This window comes from Hemiscyllium ocellatum, unplaced genomic scaffold (genome assembly GCF_020745735.1).
Source record: "Hemiscyllium ocellatum isolate sHemOce1 unplaced genomic scaffold, sHemOce1.pat.X.cur. scaffold_3449_pat_ctg1, whole genome shotgun sequence".
NCBI lineage: Eukaryota > Metazoa > Chordata > Chondrichthyes > Orectolobiformes > Hemiscylliidae > Hemiscyllium > Hemiscyllium ocellatum.
The window spans coordinates 13256-36470 of NW_026868425.1; the positions used below are offsets into that span (position 1 = coordinate 13256).

The 23215-nt window shown below is 49.0% G+C and overlaps 1 protein-coding gene across 1 annotated transcript in view; it reads right to left on the bottom strand.

Moving 5' to 3' along the window:
- The window catches only part of LOC132813193 (syntaxin-1B), a gene marked incomplete at its 3' end in the record, with an annotated part of 35279 nt that extends 13051 nt beyond the window's left edge, over positions 1–22228 (bottom strand). Inside the window, exon 1 of the mRNA XM_060823094.1 lies at positions 22199–22228. Coding sequence (XP_060679077.1) covers positions 22199–22228 — 30 coding nt within the window. The remainder of the gene's footprint in view (positions 1–22198) is intronic.
- Positions 22229–23215: the final 987 nt, after the last annotated feature.

Here is a 23215-nt window from a genome sequence, read left to right on the forward strand (position 1 = left end):
CACAGTCTCATTTTCTTTCTCTCCTTCACACAGTCTCTCTTTCTCTCTCTCTATCTCTCTCCCACAGTCTCTCTTTCTATCTCTCTCTCCCACAGTCTCTCTTTCTCTGTATCTCGCTCTCTCCCACTGTCTCTCTTTCTCTTTCTCTCTCTCCCCCACAGTCTCATTTTCTTTCTCTCCTTCACACAGTCTCTCTTTCTCTCTCTCTATCTCACTCCCACAGTCTCTCTTTCTCTCTCTCCTCCAGTCTCTCTTTCTATCTCTCTCCCTCCCACAGTCTCTCTTTCTCTCTATCTCGCTCTCAGCCTCTGTCTCTCTTTCTCTCTCTCTCTCTCTCCCACACTCTCTCTTTCTCTCTATCTCTCTCTCCCACAGTCTCTCTTTCTCTATTTCTCCCTCACACAGAATCTCTTTCTCTCTATCTCTCTCTCTCTCCCAGTCTCTCTCTATCAATCTCTCCCACAGTCTCTCTCTCTCTCTCCCACTGTCTCTCTCTCTCTCTCCCACAGTCTCTCTTTCTGTATTTCTCTCTCCCACAGTCTCTCTTTCTCTCTATCCCTCTCTCTCCCACAGTCTCTTTCTCTCTATCTTTCTCTCTCCTACAGTCTCTCTTTCTATCTCTCTCTCTCACAGTCTCTCTTTCTATCTCTCTCTCTCACAGTCTCTCTTTCTCTCTCTCCCACAGTCTCTCTTTCTCTTTCTCTATCTCTCTCTCCCACAGTCTCTCTTTCTCTATCTCTCTCTCCCACAGTCTCTCTATCTCTCTCTCTCTCCCACAGTCTCTTTCTCTCTCTCTCTCTGTCTCCCACAGTCTCTCTTTCTCTCTATCTCGCCCTCTCCCACAGTCTCACTTTCTTTCTCTCCTTCCCACAGTCTCTCTTTCTCTCTCTCTCTCTCTCCCACAGTCTCTCTTTCTCTATCTCTCTCACTCTGTCTCTCTTTCTCTATCAGTCTCTCCCACAGTCTCTCTCTCTACCAGTCTCCCTTTCTCTATCTCTCTCTCACAGTCTCTCTTTCTCTCTATCTCTCTCTCCCACAGTCTCTCTTTCTCTCTATCTCACTCTCAGCCTCTGTCTCTCCTTCTCTCTCTCCCACACTCTCTCTTTCTCTCTATCTCTCTCTCCCAGTCTCTCTTTCTCTCTATCTCTCTCTCTCCCACAGTCTCTCTTTCTCTATCTCTCTCTATCTCTCTCTCTCCCACATTCTTTCTCTCTGTCTCTCTCTCCCAGTCTCTCTTTCTCTCTATCTCACTCTCAGCCTCTGTCTCTCCTTCTCTCTCTCTCTATCTCTCTCTCCCACACTCTCTCTTTCTCTCTATCTCTCTCTCCCAGTCTCTCTGTCTCTATCTCTCTCTCCCACAGTCTCTCTTTCTCTCTCTCTCTATCTCACTCCCACAGTCTCTCTTTCTCTCTATCTCTCTCTCCTCCAGTCTCTCTTTCTATCTCTCTCCCTCCCACAGTCTCTCTTTCTGTCTATCTCACTCTCAGCCTCTGTCTCTCTTTCTCTCTCTCTCTCTCTCCCACTCTCTCTTTCTCTCTATCTCTCTCCCACACTCTCTCTCTCTCTCCCAGTCTCTCTCTATCAATCTCTCCCACAGTCTCTCTTTCACTCTCTCTCTCCCACAGTCTCTCTCTCTCTCTCCCACTGTCTCTCTCTCTCTCTATCTCTCTCCCACAGTCTCTCTTTCTGTATTTCTCTCTCCCACAGTCTCTCTTTCTCTCTATCTTTCTCTCTCCTACAGTCTCTCTTTCTATCTCTCTCTCTCACAGTCTCTCTTTCTCTCTCTCCCACAGTCTCTCTTTCTCTCTCTCTATCTCTCTCTCCCACAGTCTCTCTTTCTCTATCTCTCTCTCCCACAGTCTCTCTTTCTCTCTATCTCGCCCTCTCCCACAGTCTCTCTTTCTCTCTCTCTCTCTCCCACAGTCTCTCTATCTCTCTTTCTATCTCTCTCTCTCACAGTCTCTCTTTCTCTCTCTCCCACAGTCTCTCTTTCTCTCTCTCTATCTCTCTCTCCCACAGTCTCTCTTTCTCTATCTCTCTCTCTCTCTCCCACAGTCTCTCTTTCTCTCTATCTCGCCCTCTCCCACAGTCTCTCTTTCTCTCTCTCTCTCTCCCACAGTCTCTCTTTCTCTCTATCTCTCTCTCTCTCCCACAGTCTCTTTCTCTCTCTCTCTCTCTCTCCCACAGTCTCTCTTTCTCTCTATTTCACCCTCTCCCACAGTCTCACTTTCTTTCTCTCCTTCCCACAGTCTCTCTTTCTCTCTATCTCGCCCTCTCCCACAGTCTCTCTTTCTCTCTCTCTCTCTCCCACAGTCTCTCTTTCTCTCTATCTCTCTCTCTCTCCCACAGTCTCTCTCTTTCTCTATCTCTCTCTCTCCCACAGTCTCTCTATTTCTCTCTCTCCCACAGTCTCTCTATCTCTCTCTCTCCCACAGTCTCTCTATCTCTCTCTCTCTCTCTCTCCCACAGTCTCTCTTTCTCTATCTCTCTCTCTCCCACAGTCTCTCTTTCTCTATCTCTCTCACTCTGTCTCTCTTTCTCTATCAGTCTCTCCCACAGTCTCTCTCTCTACCACAGTCTCCCTTTCTCTATCTCTCTCTCACAGTCTCTCTTTCTCTCTATCTCTCTCTCTCCCACAGTCTCTCTTTCTCTCTATCTCACTCTCAGCCTCTGTCTCTCCTTCTCTCTCTCTCTATCTCTCTCTCCCACACTCTCTCTTTCTCTCTATCTCTCTCTCCCAGTCTCTCTTTCTCTCTCTCTCACTCTCAGCCTCTGTCTCTCCTTCTCTCTCTCTCTATCTCTCTCTCCCACAGTCTCTCTTTCTCTCTATCTCTCTCTCTCCCACAGTCTCTCTTTCTCTATCTCTCTCTATCTCTCTCTCTCCCACATTCTTTCTCTCTATCTCTCTCTCCCAGTCTCTCTTTCTCTCTATCTCACTCTCAGCCTCTGTCTCTCCTTCTCTTTCTCTCTATCTCTCTCTCCCACACTCTCTCTTTCTCTCTATCTCTCTCTCCCAGTCTCCCTTTCTCTATCTCTCTCTCTCACACAGTCTCTCTGTCTCTATCTCTCTCTCCACAGTCTCTCTTTCTCTCTCTCTCTCACAGTCTCTCTCTCTCCCACAGTCTCTCTTTCTCTCTATCTCTCTCTCCCACAGTCTCTTTCTCTCTATCTCACTCTCAGCCTCTCTTTTTCTTTTCTCTCTCTCTCTATCTCTCTCTCCCAGTCTCCCTTTCTCTATCTCTCTCTCTCCCACAGTCTCTCTTTCTCTCTATCTCTCTCTCCCACAGTCTCTTTCACTCTCTCTCTCTCCCACAGTCTCCCTCTCTCTCCCACAGTCTCTTTCTCTCTATCTTTCTCTCTCCTACAGTCTCTCTTTCTATCTCTCTCTCACAGTCTCTCTTTCTCTATCTCTCTCTCCCACAGTCTCTCTTTCTCTCTATCTCTCTCTCTCCCAGTCTCCCTTTCTCTATCTCTCTCTCTCCCACAGTCTCTCTATCTTTCTCTTCCACAGTCTCTCTTTCTCTATTTCTCCCTCCCACAGACTCTCTTTCTTTCTCTCTCTCCCAGTCTCTCTCTCTCTCCCACAGTCTCTCTTTCACTCTCTCTCTCCCACAGTCTCTCTCTCTCACCACTGTCTCTCGCTCTCTCTATCTCTCTCCCACAGTCTCTTTCTCTCTATCTCTCTCTCCCCCACAGTCTCTATTTCTCTATCTCTCTCTCCCACAGTCTCTCTTTCTCTATCTCTCTCTCTCCCAGTCTCTCTTTCTCTATCAGTCTCTCCCACTGTCTCTCTTTCACTCTCTCTCTCTCCCCCACAGTCTCTCTTTCGCTCTCCCTCCCACAGTCTCTCTCTCTCACCACTGTCTCTCGCTCTCTCTATCTCTCTCCCACAATCTCTTTCTCTCTATCTCTCTCTCCCCCACAGTCTCTATTTCTCTATCTCTCTCACACACAGTGTCTCTTTCTCTCTATCTCGCTCTCAGCCTCTGTCTCTCTTTCTCTCTCTCTATCTCTCTCTCCCACACTCTCTCTTTCTCTATTTCTCCCTCCCACAGACCCTCTATCTCTCTCTCCCACAGTCTCTCTTTCTCTATTTCTCCCTCCCACAGACTCTCTTTCTCTCTATCTCTCCCAGTCTCTCTCTCTCTATCAGTCTCTCCCACAGTTTCTCTTTCTCTCTCTCTCTCTCCCACAGTCTCTCTCTCTCTCACCCACTGTCTCTCGCTCTCTCTATCTCTCTCTCCCACAGTCTCTCTTTCTCTCTCTCTCTCCCACAGTCTCTCTTTCTCTCTCTCCCTCCCACAGTCTCTCTTTTCCTCTATCTCTCTCTCACACAGTGTCTCTTTCTCTCTATCTCTCTCTCTCGCACAGTCTCTCTTTCTCTCTATCTCTCTCTCTCCCACAGTCTCTTTCTCTCTATCTTTCTCTCTCCTACAGTCTCTCTTTCTCTCTATCTCTCTCCCACAGTCTCTCTTTCTCTCTCTCTCCCACAGTCTCTCTTTCTCTCTATCTCTCTCTCTCTCCCACAATCTCTTTCTCTCTATCTCTCTCTCTCCCCCACAGTCTCTTTCTCTCTATCTTTCTCTCTCCTATAGTCTCTTTCTCTCTATCTCTCTCTCTCTCTCACAGTCTCTCTTTCTCTCTCTCTCTCTTCCACAGTCTCTCTTTCTCTATCTCTCTCTCTCCCACAGTCTCTCTTTCGCTCTCTGTCTATCTTTCTCTCTCTCCCTCCCACAGTCTCTCTTTTTCTCTATCTCTCTCTCTTGCACAGTCTCTCTTTCTCTCTATCTCTCTCTCTCCCACAGTCTCTTTCTCTCTATCTTTCTCTCTCCTACAGTCTCTCTTTCTCTCTCTCTCTCTCTCCCACAGTCTCTCTCTCTCACCCACTGTCTCTCGCTCTCTCTATCTCTCTCCCACAGTCTCTCTTTCTCTCTCTCTCTCTCTCCCACAGTCTCTCTTTCTCTCTATCTCTCTCTCTCTCCCACAGTCTCTTTCTCTCTATCTCTCTCTCTCCCCCACAGTCTCTTTCTCTCTATCTTTCTCTCTCCTACAGTCTCTCTTTCTCTCTCTCTCTCACCGTCTCTCTTTCTCTCTATCTCTCTCTCCCCCACAGTCTCTAATTCTCTATCTCTCTCTCCCACAGTCTCTCTTTCTCTCTATCTCTCTCTCCCACAGTCTCTTTCTATCTCTCTCTCCAACAGTCTCTCTTTCTCTCCATATCTCACAGTCTCTCTTTCTCTCTATCTCGCCCACAGTCTCTCTTTCTCTCTCTCTCCCTCACAGTCTCTCTTTCTCTCTATCTCGCCCACAGTCTCTCTTTCTCTCTCTCTCCCTCACAGTCTCTCTTTCTCTCTCTATCTCTCTCTCACACAGTCTTTCTATCTCACTCCCAGTCTCACTCTCTCTACTCTCTCTCCCACAGTCTCTCTTTCTCTCTATCACTCTCTCTCCCCCACATTCTCTCTTTCTCTCTATCTCTCTCTCCCCCAGTCTCTCTTTCTCTCTATCTCGCCCACAGTCTCTATCTCTCTCTCCCACAGTCTCTCTTTCTCTATCTCTCTCTCTCCCACAGTCTCTCTTACTCTCTATCTCTCTCTCTCCCAAAGTCTCTTTCTCTCTATCTTTCTCTCTCCTACAGTCTCTCTTTCTCTCTCTCTCTCTCTCACAGTCTCTCTTTCTCTCTATCCCTCGCTCTCCCACAGTCTCTTTCTCTCTATCTCTCTCTCCCCCACAGTCTCTAATTCTCTATCTCTCTCTCCCACAGTCTCTCTTTCTCTCTATCTCTCTCTCTCCCACAGTCTCTTTCTCTCTATCTCTCTCCCCCACATTCTCTCTTTCTCTCTATCTCTCTTTCCCACAGTCTCTTTCTCTCTATCTCTCTCTCTCCCCCACATTCACTCTTTCTCTCTATCTCGCTCTCCCACATTCTCTTTCTCTCTATCTCTCTCTCCCACAGTCTCTCTTTCTCTCTATCTCTCTCTCCCACAGTCTCTCTTTCTCTCTATCTCTCTCCCCACATTCTCTCTTTCTCTCTATCTCTCTCTCTCTCACAGTCTCTTTTTCTTATCTCTCTCTTTCTCTCTCTCTCTCCCATATTCTTTCTCTCTATCTCTCTCTCCCAGTCTCTCTTTCTCTCTATCTCTCTCTCTCACAGTCTCTCTCTCTCCCACAGTCTCCTTCTCTATCTCTCCTTCGTACAGTCTCTCTTTCTCTCTATCTCTCTCTCTCTCACAGTCTCTCTCTCTCCCACAGTCTCCTTCTCTATCTCTCCTTCGTACAGTCTCTCTTTCTCTCTCTCTATCTCTCTCTCTCTCCCACAGTCTCACTTTCTCTATCTCTCTCTCCCACAGTCTCACTTTCGCTCGCTCTCTCTCCCACAGTCTGTCTCTCGATCTCTCTCTCCCACAGTCCCTCTTTCTCTCTCTCTCTCCCATTGTCTCTCTTTCTCTATCTCTCTCTCCCACAGTCTCTCTTTCTCTCTCTCTCCGTCCCACAGTCTCTCTTTCTCTCTATCTCGCTCTCAGCCTCTGTCTCTCTTTCTCTCTCTCTCTATCTCTCTCTCCCATACTCTCTCTTTCTCTCTATCTCTCTCTCTCTCCCAGTCTACCCTTTCTCTATCTCTCTCTCCCACAGTCTCTCTATCTCTCTGTCACACAGTCTCTCTATCTCTATCTCTCTCTCCCACAGTCTCTCTTTCTCTCTCTTTTTCCCACAGTCTCTCTTTCTCTCTATCTCTCTCTCTCCCACTGTCTCTCTTTCTCTTTCTCTCTCTCTCCCACAGTCTCTCTGTCTCTCTATCTCTCTCTTTCCCACAGTCTCTTTCTCTCTATCTTTCTCTCTCCTACAGTCTCTCTTTCTATCTTTCTCTCACAGTCTCTCTTTCTCTCTATCTCTCTCTCTCCACAGTTTCTCTTTCTCTCTATCTCTCTCCCAGTCTCCCTTTCTCTATCTCTCTCTCCCACAGTCTCTCTTTCTCTCTATTTCTCTCTCCCAGTCTCTCTTTCTCTCTATCTCTCTCTCCCACAGTCTCTCTTTCTCTCTCTCACTCATAGACCCTTTTTCTCTCTATCTCTCTCTCTCTCTCTCTCTCTATCAGTCTCTCCCACAGTCTCTCTCTCTCTATCTCTCTCTCCCACAGTCTCTCTTTCTCTCTCTCTCTCCCCAGTCTCTCTTTCTCTCTCTCTCTCTCTCCCACAGTCTCTTTCTCTCTATCTTTCTATCTTTCTCTCCCAGTCTCTCTTTCTCTCTATCTCTCTCTCTCCACAGTTTCTCTTTCTCTCTATCTCTCTCCCAGTCTCCCTTTCTCTATCTCTCTCTCCCACAGTCTCTCTTTCTCTCTATTTCTCTCTCCCAGTCTCTCTTTCTCTCTATCTCTCTCTCCCACAGTCTCTCTTTCTCTCTCTCTCACTCACAGACCCTTTTTCTCTCTATCTCTCTCTCTCTCCCAGTCTTTCTCTCTATCAGTCTCTCCCACAGTCTCTCTCTCTCTATCTCTCTCTCTCTCACAGTCTCTCTCTCTCTCTCCCACTGTCTCTCTCTGTCTTTCTCTCTCCCACAGTTTCTCTTCCTCTCTATCTCTCTCTGTCTCCCACAGTTTCTCTCTCTCTCTCCAACAGTCTGTCTATCTCTCTCTCCCACAGTCTCTCTTTCTCTATTTCACTCTCTCTCCCAGTCTCTCTTTCTCTCTATCTCTCTCTCCCACAGTCTCTCTTTCTCTCACTCATAGACCCTTTTTCTCTCTATCTCTCTCTCTCTCTCCCAGTCTATCAGTCTCTCCCACAGTCTCTCTCTCCCACAGTCTCTCTTTCTCTCTCTCTCTCCCCAGTCTCTCTTTCTCTCTATCTCTCTCTCTCCCACAGTCTCTTTCTCTCTATCTTTCTCTCTCCTACAGTCTCTCTTTCTCGCTATCTCGCCCACAGTCTCTCTTTCTCTCTCTCTCTCTCCCTCACAGTCTCTCTTTCTCTCTCTATCTCTCTCTCCCACAGTCTTTCTATCTCTCTCCCAGTCTCACTCTCTCTACTCTCTCTCCCACAGTCTCTCTTTCTCTCTATCTCGCTCTCTCCCCCACGTTCTCTCTTTCTCTCTCTCCCCCACAGTCTCTCTATCTCTCTCTCTCTCCCACATTCTTTCTCTCTATCTCTCTCTCCCAGTCTCTCTTTCTCTCTATCTCTCTCTCTCTCACAGTCTCTCTCTCTCCCACAGTCTCCTTCTCTATCTCTCCTTCGTACAGTCTCTCTTTCTCTCTCTCTATCTCTCTCTCTCTCTCCCACAGTCTCACTTTCTCTATCTCTCTCTCTCACAGTCTCTCTTTCTCTCGATCTCTCTCTACCACAGTCTCACTTTCTCTCTCTCTCTCTCCCACAGTCTGTCTCTCGATCTCTCTCTCCCACAGTCCCTCTTTCTCTCTCTCTCTCCCATCGTCTCTCTTTCTCTATCTCTCTCTCCCACAGTCTCTCTTTCTCTCTCTCTCTCTCACAGTCTCTCTTTCTCTTTATCTCTCTCTCCCACAGTCTCTCTCTCTCACCCACTGTCTCTCGCTCACTCTATCTCTCTCCCACAGTCTCTCTTTCTCTCTCTCTCTCTCACAGTCTCTCTTTCTCTCTATCTCTCTCTCCTCCAGTTTCTCTTTCTATCTCTCTCCGTCCCACAGTCTCTCTTTCTCTCTATCTCGCTCTCAGCCTCTGTCTCTCTTTCTCTCTCTCTCTATCCCACACTCTCTCTTTCTCTCTATCTCTCTCTCTCCCAGTCTCCCTTTCTCTAGCTCTCTCTCTCCCACAGTCTCTCTCTCTCACCCACTGTCTCTCGCTCACTCTATCTCTCTCCCACAGTCTCTCTTTCTCTCTCTCGCTCTCTCTCCCCAGTCTCTCTTTCTCTTTATCTCTCTCTCTCTCCCACAGTCTCTTTCTCTCTATCTTTCTCTCTCCTACAGTCTCTCTTTCTATCTTTCTCTCCCAGTCTCTCTTTCTCTCTATCTCTCTCTCTCCCACAGTCTCTCTGTCTCTCTATCTCTCTCTTTCCCACAGTCTCTTTCTCTCTATCTTTCTCTCTCCTACAGTCTCTCTTTCTATCTTTCTCTCACAGTCTCTCTTTCTCTCTATCTCTCTCTCTCCACAGTTTCTCTTTCTCTCTATCTCTCTCCCAGTCTCCCTTTCTCTATCTCTCTCTCCCACAGTCTCTCTTTCTCTCTATTTCTCTCTCCCAGTCTCTCTTTCTCTCTATCTCTCTCTCCCAGTCTCTCTTTCTCTCTCTCTCACTCATAGACCCTTTTTCTCTCTATCTCTCTCTCTCTCTCTCCCAGTCTCTCTATCAGTCTCTCCCACAGTCTCTCTCTCTCTATCTCTCTCTCCCACAGTCTCTCTTTCTCTCTCTCTCTCCCCAGTCTCTCTTTCTCTCTCTCTCCCACAGTCTCTTTCTCTCTATCTTTCTCTCTCCTACAGTCTCTCTTTCCATCTTTCTCTCCCAGTCTCTCTTTCTCTCTATCTCTCTCTCTCCACAGTTTCTCTTTCTCTCTATCTCTCTCCCAGTCTCTCTTTCTCTCTATCTCTCTCTCCCACAGTCTCTCTTTCTCTCTCTCTCACTCACAGACCCTTTTTCTCTCTATCTCTCTCTCTCTCTCCCAGTCTCTCTCTCTATCAGTCTCTCCCACAGTCTCTCTCTCTCTATCTCTCTCTCCCACAGTCTCTCTCTCTCTCTCCCACTGTCTCTCTCTATCTTTCTCTCTCCCACAGTTTCTCTTTCTCTCTATCTCTCTCTGTCTCCCACAGTCTCTCTCTCTCTCTAACAGTCTGTCTATCTCTCTCTCCCACAGTCTCTCTTTCTCTCCATCAATCTCTCCCACAGTCTCTCTTTCTCTTTCTCTCTCTCTCCCACAGTCTCACTTTCGCTCGCTCTCTCTCCCACAGTCTGTCTCTCGATCTCTCTCTCCCACAGTCCCTCTTTCTCTCTCTCTCTCCCATTGTCTCTCTTTCTCTATCTCTCTCTCCCACAGTCTCTCTTTCTCTCTCTCTCCGTCCCACAGTCTCTCTTTCTCTCTATCTCGCTCTCAGCCTCTGTCTCTCTTTCTCTCTCTCTCTATCTCTCTCTCCCATACTCTCTCTTTCTCTCTATCTCTCTCTCTCTCCCAGTCTACCCTTTCTCTATCTCTCTCTCTCCCACAGTCTCTCTATCTCTCTGTCACACAGTCTCTCTATCTCTATCTCTCTCTCCCACAGTCTCTCTTTCTCTCTCTCTCTCCCACAGTCTCTCTGTCTCTCTATCTCTCTTTCCCACAGTCTCTCTTTCTCTCTATCTCTCTCTCTCCCCCACATTCTCTCTTTCTCTCTATCTCTCTCTCTCCCACTGTCTCTCTTTCTCTTTCTCTCTCTCTCCCTCAGTCTCTCTGTCTCTCTATCTCTCTCTTTCCCACAGTCTCTTTCTCTCTATCTTTCTCTCTCCTACAGTCTCTCTTTCTATCTTTCTCTCACAGTCTCTCTTTCTCTCTATCTCTCTCTCTCCACAGTCTCACTTTCTCTCTCTCTCTCTCCCACAGTCTGTCTCTCGATCTCTCTCTCCCACAGTCCCTCTTTCTCTCTCTCTCTCCCATCGTCTCTCTTTCTCTATCTCTCTCTCCCACAGTCTCTCTTTCTCTCTCTCTCTCTCACAGTCTCTCTTTCTCTTTATCTCTCTCTCTCTCTCCTCCAGTTTCTCTTTCTATCTCTCTCCGTCCCACAGTCTCTCTTTCTCTCTATCTCGCTCTCAGCCTCTGTCTCTCTTTCTCTCTCTCTCTATCCCACACTCTCTCTTTCTCTCTATCTCTCTCTCTCCCAGTCTCCCTTTCTCTATCTCTCTCTCTCCCACAGTCTCTCTCTCTCACCCACTGTCTCTCGCTCACTCTATCTCTCTCCCACAGTCTCTCTTTCTCTCTCTCGCTCTCTCTCCCCAGTCTCTCTTTCTCTTTATCTCTCTCTCTCTCCCACAGTCTCTTTCTCTCTATCTTTCTCTCTCCTACAGTCTCTCTTTCTATCTTTCTCTCCCAGTCTCTCTTTCTCTCTATCTCTCTCTCTCCCACAGTCTCTCTGTCTCTCTATCTCTCTCTTTCCCACAGTTTCTCTTTCTCTCTATCTCTCTCCCAGTCTCCCTTTCTCTATCTCTCTCTCCCACAGTCTCTCTTTCTCTCTATTTCTCTCTCCCAGTCTCTCTTTCTCTCTCTCTCACTCATAGACCCTTTTTCTCTCTATCTCTCTCTCTCTCTCTCCCAGTCTCTCTATCAGTCTCTCCCACAGTCTCTCTCTCTCTATCTCTCTCTCCCACAGTCTCTCTTTCTCTCTCTCTCTCCCACAGTCTCTCTTTCTCTCTCTCTCTCCCCAGTCTCTCTTTCTCTCTCTCTCCCACAGTCTCTTTCTCTCTATCTTTCTCTCTCCTACAGTCTCTCTTTCCATCTTTCTCTCCCAGTCTCTCTTTCTCTCTATCTCTCTCTCTCCACAGTTTCTCTTTCTCTCTATCTCTCTCCCAGTCTCTCTTTCTCTCTATCTCTCTCTCCCACAGTCTCTCTTTCTCTCTCTCTCACTCACAGACCCTTTTTCTCTCTCTATCTCTCTCTCTCTCCCAGTCTCTCTCTCTATCAGTCTCTCCCACAGTCTCTCTCTCTCTATCTCTCTCTCCCACAGTCTCTCTCTCTCTCTCCCACTGTCTCTCTCTATCTTTCTCTCTCCCACAGTTTCTCTTTCTCTCTATCTCTCTCTGTCTCCCACAGTCTCTCTCTCTCTCTCTAACAGTCTGTCTATCTCTCTCTCCCACAGTCTCTCTTTCTCTCCATCAATCTCTCCCACAGTCTCTCTTTCTCTTTCTCTCTCTCTCCCACAGTCTCACTTTCGCTCGCTCTCTCTCCCACAGTCTGTCTCTCGATCTCTCTCTCCCACAGTCCCTCTTTCTCTCTCTCTCTCCCATTGTCTCTCTTTCTCTATCTCTCTCTCCCACAGTCTCTCTTTCTCTCTCTCTCCGTCCCACAGTCTCTCTTTCTCTCTATCTCGCTCTCAGCCTCTGTCTCTCTTTCTCTCTCTCTCTATCTCTCTCTCCATACTCTCTCTTTCTCTCTATCTCTCTCTCTCTCCCAGTCTACCCTTTCTCTATCTCTCTCTCTCCCACAGTCTCTCTATCTCTCTGTCACACAGTCTCTCTATCTCTCTCTCCCACAGTCTCTCTTTCTCTCTCTCTCTCCCACAGTCTCTCTGTCTCTCTATCTCTCTTTCCCACAGTCTCTCTTTCTCTCTATCTCTCTCTCTCTCCCACAGTCTCTCTTTCTCTCTATCTCTCTCTCCCACAGTCTCTCTTTCTCTCTCTCTCCCTCACAGTCTCTCTTTCTCTCTCTATCTCTCTCTCCCACAGTCTTTCTATCTCACTCCCAGTCTCACTCTCTCTCCCACAGTCTCTCTTTCTCTTTATCTCTCTCTCTCTCTCTCCTCCAGTCTCTCTTTCTCTCTCTCTCCCACACTCTCTCTTTCTCTCTATCTCTCTCTCTCCCAGTCTCCCTTTCTCTATTTCCCTCTCTCCCACAGTCTCTCTATCTCTCTCTCCCACAGTCTCTCTTTCTCTATTTCTCCCTCCCACAGACTCTCTTTCTCTCTATCTCTCCCAGTCTCTCTCTCTCTATCAGTCTCTCCCACAGTCTCTCTTTCACTCTCTCTCTCTCCCACAGTCTCTCTTTCTCTCTCTCTCCCACAGTCTCTCTCTCTCTCACCCACTGTCTCTCGCTCTCTCTATCTCTGTCCCACAGTCTCTCTTTCTCTCTATCTATCTCTCTCTCTCCCACAGTCTCTTTCTCTCTATCTTTCTCTCTCCTACAGTCTCTCTTTCTATCTCTCTCTCCCACAGTCTCTCTATCTCTCTATCTCGCCCACAGTCTCTATCTCTCTCTCCCACAGTCTCTCTTTCTCTATCTCTCTCTCTCCCAGTCTCTCTTTCTCTCCCAGTCTCTCCCACAGTCTCTATTTCACTATCTCTCTCTCCCACAGTCTCTCTTTCTCTATCTCTCTCTCTCCCAGTCTCTCTTTCTCTATCAGTCTCTCCCACATTCTCTCTTTCTCTATCAGTCTCTCCCACAGTCTCTCTTCCACTCTCTCTCTCTCCCCCAGTCTCTCTTTAGCTCTCTGTCTATCTTTCTCTCTCTCCCTCCCACAGTCTCTCTTTCTCTCTCTCTCTCTTTCCCACTGTCTCTCTTTCTATCTCTCTCTCTCTCTCTCTCCCTCCCACAGTCTCTCCCTATTTCTCTCTCCCACAGTCTCTCTTTCTCTCTATCTCCCTCACTCACACTGTCTCTTTCTCTCTATCTCTCTCTCTCTCCACAGTCTCTCTTTCTCTCTATCTCGCTCTCAGCCTCTGTCTCTCTCTCTCTGTGTCTCTCTCTCCCACAGTCTCTCTTTCTCTCTATCTCTCTCTCTCTCCCACAATCTCTCTCTATTTCTCTCTCCCAGTCTCTCTTTCTCTATCTCTATCTCTCTCCCACAGTCTCTTTCTCTTTCTCTCTCTCCACAGTCTCTCTCTCTCTCCCACAGTCTCTCTTTCTCTCTATCTCTCTGTCCCACAGTCTCTCTTTCTCTCTATTGCGCTCTCAGCTTCTGTCTCTCTTTCTCTCTCTCTCTCCCACAGTCTCTCTATCTCTCTCTCACACAGTTTCTCTTTCTCTCTATCTCTCTCTCCCACAGTCTCTCTTTCACTCTCTCTCTCTCCCACAGTCTCTCTCTCTCTCCCACTGTCTCTCTCTCTCTCTCTATCTCTCTCCCACAGTCTCTCTTTCACTCTCTCTCTCTCCCACAGTCTCTCTCTCTCTCTATCTCTCTCCCACAGTCTCTCTCTCTCTCTCTACCTCTCTCTCCCACAGTCTCCCTTTCCCTATCTCTCTTTCTCCCACAGTCTCTCCTTCTCTATCTCTCACTCACAGACTCTTTTTCTCTCTATCTCTCTCTCTCTCTCCCAGTCTCTCTCTCTATCAGTCTCTCCCACAGTCTCTCTCTCCATCTCTCTCTCCCACAGTCTCTCTCTCTCTCTCCCACAGTCTCTCTTTTCTCTATCTCTCTCTCTCCCACAGTCTCTCTTTCTCTCTATCTCACTCTCAGCCTCTGTCTCTCTTTCTCTCTCTCCCACAGTCTCTCTTTCTCTGTATCTCGCTCTCAGCCTCTGTCTCTCTTTCTCTCTATCTCTCTCCACAGTCTCTCTTTCTGTATTTCTCTCTCCCACAGTCTCTTTCTCTCTATCTTTCGCTCTCCTACAGTCTCTCTTTCTATCTCTCTCTCTCACTGTCTCTCTTTCTCACTATCTCTCTCTCTCTCCCACAGTCTCTCTTTCTCTCTCTCTCCCACAGTCTCTCTTTCTCTATCTGTCTCTCTCCCACAGTCTCTCTTTCTCTCTCTCTCTCTCCTCCAGTCTCTCTTTCTATCTCTCTCTCCCACAGTCTCTCTTTCTCTCTATCTCGCTCTCAGCCTCTGTCTCTCTTTCTCTCTCTCTATCTCTCTCCCACAGTCTCTCTCTCTCTATTTCTCCCTCCCACAGACTCTCTTTCTCTCTATCGCTCTCTCTCCCCCACAGTCTCTCTTTCGCTCTATCTCTCTCTCTCTCTTTCCCACTGTCTCTCTTTCTATCTATCTCTCTCTCTCTCTCCCACAGTCTCTCTCTATTTCTCTCTCCCACAGTCTCTCTTTCTCTCTATCTCTCTCACTCACACTGTCTCTTTCTCTCTATCTCTCTCTCTCTCTCCACAGTCTCTCTTTCTCTCTATCTCGCTCTCAGCCTCTCTCTCTCTCTCTCTGTCTCTCTCTCCCACAGTCTCTCTTTCTCTCTATCTCGCTCTCAGCCTCTCTCTCTCTCTCTCTGTCTCTCTCTCCCACAGTTTCTCTTTCTCTCTATCTCTCTCTGTCTCCCACAGTCTCTCTCTCTCTCTCTAACAGTCTGTCTATCTCTCTCTCCCACAGTCTCTCTTTCTCTCCATCAATCTCTCCCACAGTCTCTCTTTCTCTTTCTCTCTCTCTCCCACAGTCTCACTTTCGCTCGCTCTCTCTCCCACAGTCTGTCTCTCGATCTCTCTCTCCCACAGTCCCTCTTTCTCTCTCTCTCTCCCATTGTCTCTCTTTCTCTATCTCTCTCTCCCACAGTCTCTCTTTCTCTCTCTCTCCGTCCCACAGTCTCTCTTTCTCTCTATCTCGCTCTCAGCCTCTGTCTCTCTTTCTCTCTCTCTCTATCTCTCTCTCCCATACTCTCTCTTTCTCTCTATCTCTCTCTCTCTCCCAGTCTACCCTTTCTCTATCTCTCTCTCTCCCACAGTCTCTCTATCTCTCTGTCACACAGTCTCTCTATCTCTCTCTCCCACAGTCTCTCTTTCTCTCTCTCTCTCCCACAGTCTCTCTGTCTCTCTATCTCTCTTTCCCACAGTCTCTCTTTCTCTCTATCTCTCTCTCTCTCCCACAGTCTCTCTTTCTCTCTATCTCTCTCTCCCACAGTCTCTCTTTCTCTCTCTCTCCCTCACAGTCTCTCTTTCTCTCTCTATCTCTCTCTCCCACAGTCTTTCTATCTCACTCCCAGTCTCACTCTCTCTCCCACAGTCTCTCTTTCTCTTTATCTCTCTCTCTCTCTCTCCTCCAGTCTCTCTTTCTCTCTCTCTCCCACACTCTCTCTTTCTCTCTATCTCTCTCTCTCCCAGTCTCCCTTTCTCTATTTCCCTCTCTCCCACAGTCTCTCTATCTCTCTCTCCCACAGTCTCTCTTTCTCTATTTCTCCCTCCCACAGACTCTCTTTCTCTCTATCTCTCCCAGTCTCTCTCTCTCTATCAGTCTCTCCCACAGTCTCTCTTTCACTCTCTCTCTCTCCCACAGTCTCTCTTTCTCTCTCTCTCCCACAGTCTCTCTCTCTCTCACCCACTGTCTCTCGCTCTCTCTATCTCTGTCCCACAGTCTCTCTTTCTCTCTATCTATCTCTCTCTCTCCCACAGTCTCTTTCTCTCTATCTTTCTCTCTCCTACAGTCTCTCTTTCTATCTCTCTCTCCCACAGTCTCTCTATCTCTCTATCTCGCCCACAGTCTCTATCTCTCTCTCCCACAGTCTCTCTTTCTCTATCTCTCTCTCTCCCAGTCTCTCTTTCTCTCCCAGTCTCTCCCACAGTCTCTATTTCACTATCTCTCTCTCCCACAGTCTCTCTTTCTCTATCTCTCTCTCTCCCAGTCTCTCTTTCTCTATCAGTCTCTCCCACATTCTCTCTTTCTCTATCAGTCTCTCCCACAGTCTCTCTTCCACTCTCTCTCTCTCCCCCAGTCTCTCTTTAGCTCTCTGTCTATCTTTCTCTCTCTCCCTCCCACAGTCTCTCTTTCTCTCTCTCTCTCTTTCCCACTGTCTCTCTTTCTATCTCTCTCTCTCTCTCTCTCCCTCCCACAGTCTCTCCCTATTTCTCTCTCCCACAGTCTCTCTTTCTCTCTATCTCCCTCACTCACACTGTCTCTTTCTCTCTATCTCTCTCTCTCTCCACAGTCTCTCTTTCTCTCTATCTCGCTCTCAGCCTCTGTCTCTCTCTCTCTGTGTCTCTCTCTCCCACAGTCTCTCTTTCTCTCTATCTCTCTCTCTCTCCCACAATCTCTCTCTATTTCTCTCTCCCAGTCTCTCTTTCTCTATCTCTATCTCTCTCCCACAGTCTCTTTCTCTTTCTCTCTCTCCCACAGTCTCTCTCTCTCTCCCACAGTCTCTCTTTCTCTCTATCTCTCTGTCCCACAGTCTCTCTTTCTCTCTATTGCGCTCTCAGCTTCTGTCTCTCTTTCTCTCTCTCTCTCCCACAGTCTCTCTATCTCTCTCTCACACAGTTTCTCTTTCTCTCTATCTCTCTCTCCCACAGTCTCTCTTTCACTCTCTCTCTCTCCCACAGTCTCTCTCTCTCTCCCACTGTCTCTCTCTCTCTCTCTATCTCTCTCCCACAGTCTCTCTTTCACTCTCTCTCTCTCCCACAGTCTCTCTCTCTCTCTATCTCTCTCCCACAGTCTCTCTCTCTCTCTCTACCTCTCTCTCCCACAGTCTCCCTTTCCCTATCTCTCTTTCTCCCACAGTCTCTCCTTCTCTATCTCTCACTCACAGACTCTTTTTCTCTCTATCTCTCTCTCTCTCTCCCAGTCTCTCTCTCTATCAGTCTCTCCCACAGTCTCTCTCTCCATCTCTCTCTCCCACAGTCTCTCTCTCTCTCTCCCACAGTCTCTCTTTTCTCTATCTCTCTCTCTCCCACAGTCTCTCTTTCTCTCTATCTCACTCTCAGCCTCTGTCTCTCTTTCTCTCTCTCCCACAGTCTCTCTTTCTCTGTATCTCGCTCTCAGCCTCTGTCTCTCTTTCTCTCTATCTCTCTCCCACAGTCTCTCTTTCTGTATTTCTCTCTCCCACAGTCTCTTTCTCTCTATCTTTCGCTCTCCTACAGTCTCTCTTTCTATCTCTCTCTCTCACTGTCTCTCTTTCTCACTATCTCTCTCTCTCTCCCACAGTCTCTCTTTCTCTCTCTCTCCCACAGTCTCTCTTTCTCTATCTGTCTCTCTCCCACAGTCTCTCTTTCTCTCTCTCTCTCTCCTCCAGTCTCTCTTTCTATCTCTCTCTCCCACAGTCTCTCTTTCTCTCTATCTCGCTCTCAGCCTCTGTCTCTCTTTCTCTCTCTCTATCTCTCTCCCACAGTCTCTCTCTCTCTATTTCTCCCTCCCACAGACTCTCTTTCTCTCTATCGCTCTCTCTCCCCCACAGTCTCTCTTTCGCTCTATCTCTCTCTCTCTCTTTCCCACTGTCTCTCTTTCTATCTATCTCTCTCTCTCTCTCCCACAGTCTCTCTCTATTTCTCTCTCCCACAGTCTCTCTTTCTCTCTATCTCTCTCACTCACACTGTCTCTTTCTCTCTATCTCTCTCTCTCTCTCCACAGTCTCTCTTTCTCTCTATCTCGCTCTCAGCCTCTCTCTCTCTCTCTCTGTCTCTCTCTCCCACAGTCTCTCTTTCTCTCTATCTCTCTCACAGTCTCCCTTTCTCTATCTCTCACTCCCACAGTCTCTCTTTCTCTCTCTCTCCCACAGTCTCTCTTTCTCTCTCTCTCATTCACAGACTTTCTTTCCCTCCATCTCTCTCTCTCTCTCCAGTCTCTCTCTCTTCCACAGTCTCTCTTTTTCTATCTCTCTCTCTCCCACAGTCTCTCTTTCTTTCTCTCCCTCCCACAGTCTCTCTCTCTCTACCTCTCTCTCCCACAATCTCTCTATCTCTCTCTCCCACAGTCTCATTTTCTTTCTCTCCTTTGCACAGTCTCTCTCTCTCTCTCTCTCTCCCACAGTCTCTCTGTCTTTCTATCTCTCTCTTTCCCACAGTCTCTCTTTCTCTCTATCTCTCTCTCTCCCACTGTCTCTCTTTCTCTTTCTCTCTCTCCCCACAGTCTCATTTTCTTTCTCTCCTTCGCACAGTCTCTCCTTCTCTCTCTCTATCTCTCTCTCCCACTGTCTCTCTTTCTCTCTCTCCCCCACAGTCTCACTTTCTTTCTCTCCTTCGCACAGTCTCTCCTTCTCTCTCTCTCTCTCTCTCCCACAGTCTCATTTTCTTTCTCTCTATCTCTCTCTCTCCCACAGTGTCTCTTTCTCTCTATCTTTCTCTCTCTCTCGTCCAGTCTCTCTCTCTCCCACAGTCTCTCTTTCTCTCTATCTCGCTCTCAGCCTCTGTCTCTCTTTCTCTCTCTCTCTAGCTCTCTCTCCCACAGTCTCTCTTTCTCTCTCTCTCTCTCACACAGTCTCTCTTTCTCTATCTCTCTCTCCCAGTCTCTCTTTCTCTATTTCTCCCTCCCACAGACTCTCTTTCTCTCTATCTCTCTCTCTCTCCCACAATCTCTCTCTTTCTCTCTCTCCCACAGTCTCTCTTTCTCTCTATCTCTCTCTCCCACAGTCTCTCTTTGTCTCTGTCTCTCTGTCCCACAGTCTCTCTTTCTCTCTATCTCTCTGTCCCACGGTCTCTCTTTCTCTCTATCACGCTCTCAACTTCTGTCTCTCTTTCTCTCTCTCTCTCCCACAGTCTCTCTATCTCTCTCTCACACAGTCTCTCTTTCTCTCTATCTCTCTCTCTCCCACAGTCTCTCTTTCACTCTCTCTCTCTCCAGTCTCTCTCTCTCTCCCACTGTCTCTCTCTCTCTATCTCTCTCCCACAGTCTCTCTTTCACTCTCTCTCTCTCCCACAGTCTCTCTGTCTCTCTCTCTCCCACAGTCTCTATCTCTCTCTACCTCTCTCTCCCACAGTCTCCCTTTCCCTATCTCTCTTTCTCCCACAGTCTCTCTTTCTCTATCTCTCACTCACAGACTCTTTTTCTCTCTATCTCTCTCTCTCTCTCCAGTCTCTCTCTCTATCAGTCTCTCCCACAGTCTCTCTCTCCATCTCTCTCTCCACAGTCTCTCTCTCTCTCTCTCCCACTGTCTCTCTCTATCTCTCTCTCTCCCACAGTCTCTCTTTTCTATCTCTCTCTCTCCCACAGTCTCTCTTTCTCTCTATCTCTTTCTCTCACAGTCTTTCTCTATCTCTCTCTCCCACGTTCTCTCTCTCCGACCGTCTCTATTTCTCTCTATCTCTCTCTCCCACAGTCTCTCTCTCTCTCTCTCCCACGCACTCTCTCTTTCTCTCAATCTTTCTCTCCCACAGTCTCTCTTTCTTTCTTTCTATCTGTCTCTCCCACATTCTCTCTTTTCTCTATCTCTTTCTCTCCCACAGTCTCTCTTTCTCTCTATCTCACTCTCAGCCTCTGTCTCTCTTTCTCTCTCTCCCAGTCTCTCTTTATCTCTATCTCTCTTTCTCCCACAGTCTCTCTCTATTTCTCTCTACCGCTGTCTCTCTTTCTCTCTATCTCTCTCCCAGTCTCACTCTCTCTATCTCTCTCTCCACAGTCTCTCTTTCTCTCTCTCTCTCTCTCTCTTTCTCCCTCTCCCACAGTCTCTCTTTCTGTCTCTTTCTCTCTCCCACAGTATCCCTTACTCTCTATCTCTCTCTCTCCCACGGTCTCTCTTTCTCTCTATCTCCCTCTCCCACAGTCTCTCTTTCTGTCTCTCTCTCTCTCTCTCCCACAGTCTCTCTTTCTCTCTATCTCCCTCTCCCACAGTCTCTCTTTCTGTCTCTCTCTCTCTCTCCCACAGTCTCTCTTTCTCTCTATCTCTCTCTCCCACAGTCTCTCTTTCTCTCTATCTCTCTCTCCCACAGTCTCTCTCTCTCTCCCCCAGTCTCTTTCTCTCTCTCCCGCTGTCTCTCTTTCTCTCTATCTCTCTTTCTCCCACAGTCTCTCTCTATTTCTCTCTCCTGCTGTCTCTCTTTCTCTCTATCTCTCTCCCAGTCTCACTCTCTCTCCCACAGTCTCTGTTTCTCTCTATCTCTCTCTCTCCCACAGTCTCTCTTTCTCTCTATCTCTCTCTCCCACATTCTCTCTTTGTCTCTCTCTCTCTCTCTCTCCCTCTCCCACAGTCTCTCTTTCTGTCTCTCTCTCTCTCTCTCTCTCCCACAGTCTCTCTTTCTCTCTATCTCTCTCTCCCATAGTCTCTCTTTCTCTCTCTCCCACAGTCTCTCTCTCTCCCTCAGAGAGAAAGAGAAACTGTGGGAGAGAGAGAGAGAGAGAGAGAGAGACTGTGGGATAGAGAGATAGTGAGTAAGTGAGGCTGTGGGAGTGAGAGATAGAGAGAAAGAGAGACTGTGGGAGAGAGAGAGAGAGAAAGAGAGACTGTGGGAGAGAGAGAGAGAGAGAGAAAGAGAGACTGTGGGAGAGAGAGAGAGAGACAAAGAGAGACTGTGGGAGAGAGAGATAGAGAGAAAGAGAGACGTGGGAGAGAGAGAGAGAGAGAGAGAGAGACTATCTCTCTCTCCCACAGTCTCTCTTTCTCTCTCTCTCTTCCCCACAGCCTCTTTCTCTCTCTATCTCTCTATCCCACAGTCTCTCTTTCTGTAGCTATCTCTCCCACAGTTTCTCTCTCTGTCTCTCCCACAGTCTCTCTTTCTCTCTATCTCGCTCTCTCCCAGTCTCTCTTTTTCTCGCTCTCTCTCTCTTTCCCACAGTCTCTCTCTCTCTCTATCTCTCTCTCCCACCTTCTCTCTTTGTCTCTCTCTCTCCCACAGTCTCTCTTTCTCTCTATCTCTCTCTCTCTCCCACAGTCTCTCTCTCTAGCTCTCACCCACAGTCTCTCTTTCACTCCATCTCACGCTCTCCCACAGTCTCTCTTTCTCTCTCTCTCTCCACAGTCTCTCTTTCACCCTCTCTCTCCCCCACAGTCTCTCTTTCTCTCTATCTCGCTCTCTCCCCTAGTCTCTCTTTCTCTCTCTCTCCACAGCCTCTGTTTCTCACTCTCACTCCCTCTCCCACAGTCTCTCTATCTCTCTCTTGATCGCTCTCCCACAGTCTCTCTTTCTCTATCTCTCTCTCCACAGTCTCTCTCTCTCTTAATCTCTCTCTCTCACAGTCTCTCTTTCTCTGTATCCCTCTCTCTCCCACAGTCTCTCTCTCTAGCTCTCTCTCACAGTCTCTCTTTCTCTCTCTATGTCTCTCTCCCACAGTCTCTCTCTCTGTCTCTCTCTCTCTCACAGTTTCTCTCTCCCTCTCCCACAGTCTCTTTCTCTCCCACAGCCTCACTTTGTCTATCTCTCTCTCTCTCTCCCGCACCATCTGTCTCTCTGTGTCTGCCTCTCTCTCTCTCTCCGTCTCTCCCGCAGTCGCCCCTCTCTTCCCCCTAGAGTTTGTCTCTCTCTCTCTCCCACCACCAGCCTCCTCCGTCCCATCGCCTCCTCCTCTATCCCTCGCCCCCTGCTTCTGCATCCTCCAATCCCCTCCCGCTTGGCAAAACTACTTCCCCCCCCACCACCACCACCTCCAGCATCATCTATTGATGCTCTGCACGGTGTCCCACCTCCCCTATACCCCTCCTTCCCCCTGCCTCCCCAGCCCACCCTGCCTCCAGGCCACTCCCAGCCCCTCCCCATCCTGCAAAATGGTGCAATCTGCCCCCAGATGGAGGGTTTGGGGTCCTGTTTTGCAGGAGCTGGGGGGGGAGAGAGAGAGAGAGAGATGATGGATGGCTTTGCTTCTCACAGCTAGTAGATGGGGGGGGGGCTGGGGGAGAGGGAGGCTGGGTGGGAAAGGGCTTTGCAAGAGCCCGCCCGATCGGCCCCCTGCACGGCTGCAGGCGCTTTGCAAACGCAGCCCGGTTGCATTTGTTGGCTTACAGTCCTCAGTTCCTGCGTCCGGTCCTTCATTCTCCCGGAGATGCTGCGCTTGCGGGGGGAGGAATGGATGCTGCGAGTCGAGTGGTCCAGCGCCGCACTGCGCCTGCGCCGGCCGCTTGATTGACAGCTCCTCTCCCGGGGACCAAGCCCGCTCCGGCCGGCCGCCGGCCTCCCCGCTCACTGCGCTTGCCCCAACCTTAGGCTGGCCGGCTTCCCTCAGTGCGCCTGCGCCCACCGGCCGGCCGCCGGCCTCCCCGCTCACTGCGCTTGCCCCAACCTTACTCCGGCCGGCTTCCCTCAGTACGCCTGCGCCCACCGGCCGGCCGCCGGCCTCCCCGCTCACTGCGCTTGCCCCAACCTTACTCCGGCCGGCTTCCCTCAGTACGCCTGCGTCCACTGGCCGGCCGCCGGCCTCCCCTCTCACTGCGCTTGCCCCAGCTTGACGCCGGCCGGCTTCGCTCACTGCGCCTGCGTTTCTCTCTACCCCTCCCTCCACAGACTGCGCTTGCCCCACTTTCTCCCTGTCGGGATCCGTCACTGCGCCTGCGTGGCCCGGCCGGCCGCCGGCACCGTGCCGTCACCGCGCCTGCCCGACCACCTCCATTGCCGCTCGGCCCTCTGGGAGTTGTAGTCTTTACCACCCCCTCAACCCTCCTCTGCGGCCTACTCTCAGGTTTTTTCCCACCCCACAGACAAGGCAGCTGACTCAAACTTGAGTGGTCCCTGACCCTTCAGGGACCTGTTTTGTTTTCAGGGATGGAGAAAACGTGAACGGAAAGAGCGAGGGAAAGGGGGAGAAAATTGGATTCTGCGGGGTCATTGGCGGTGGGCCGGGTTGGGCTAGTCTGTTGGGCACGGGCCGAATGGCCGCTGCCTTGCCTTCCTGGCCCCCGGGGACAAACGTGAGGGGGTGCATTTTGGAAGATGCAACTCCAGAGCGAGCTGTACAGTAAATGGAAAAGCCCCGGGGGGCAAAAATTGATGGAGAAAGAGAGAGAGGGAGAGAGATCTGGGTCC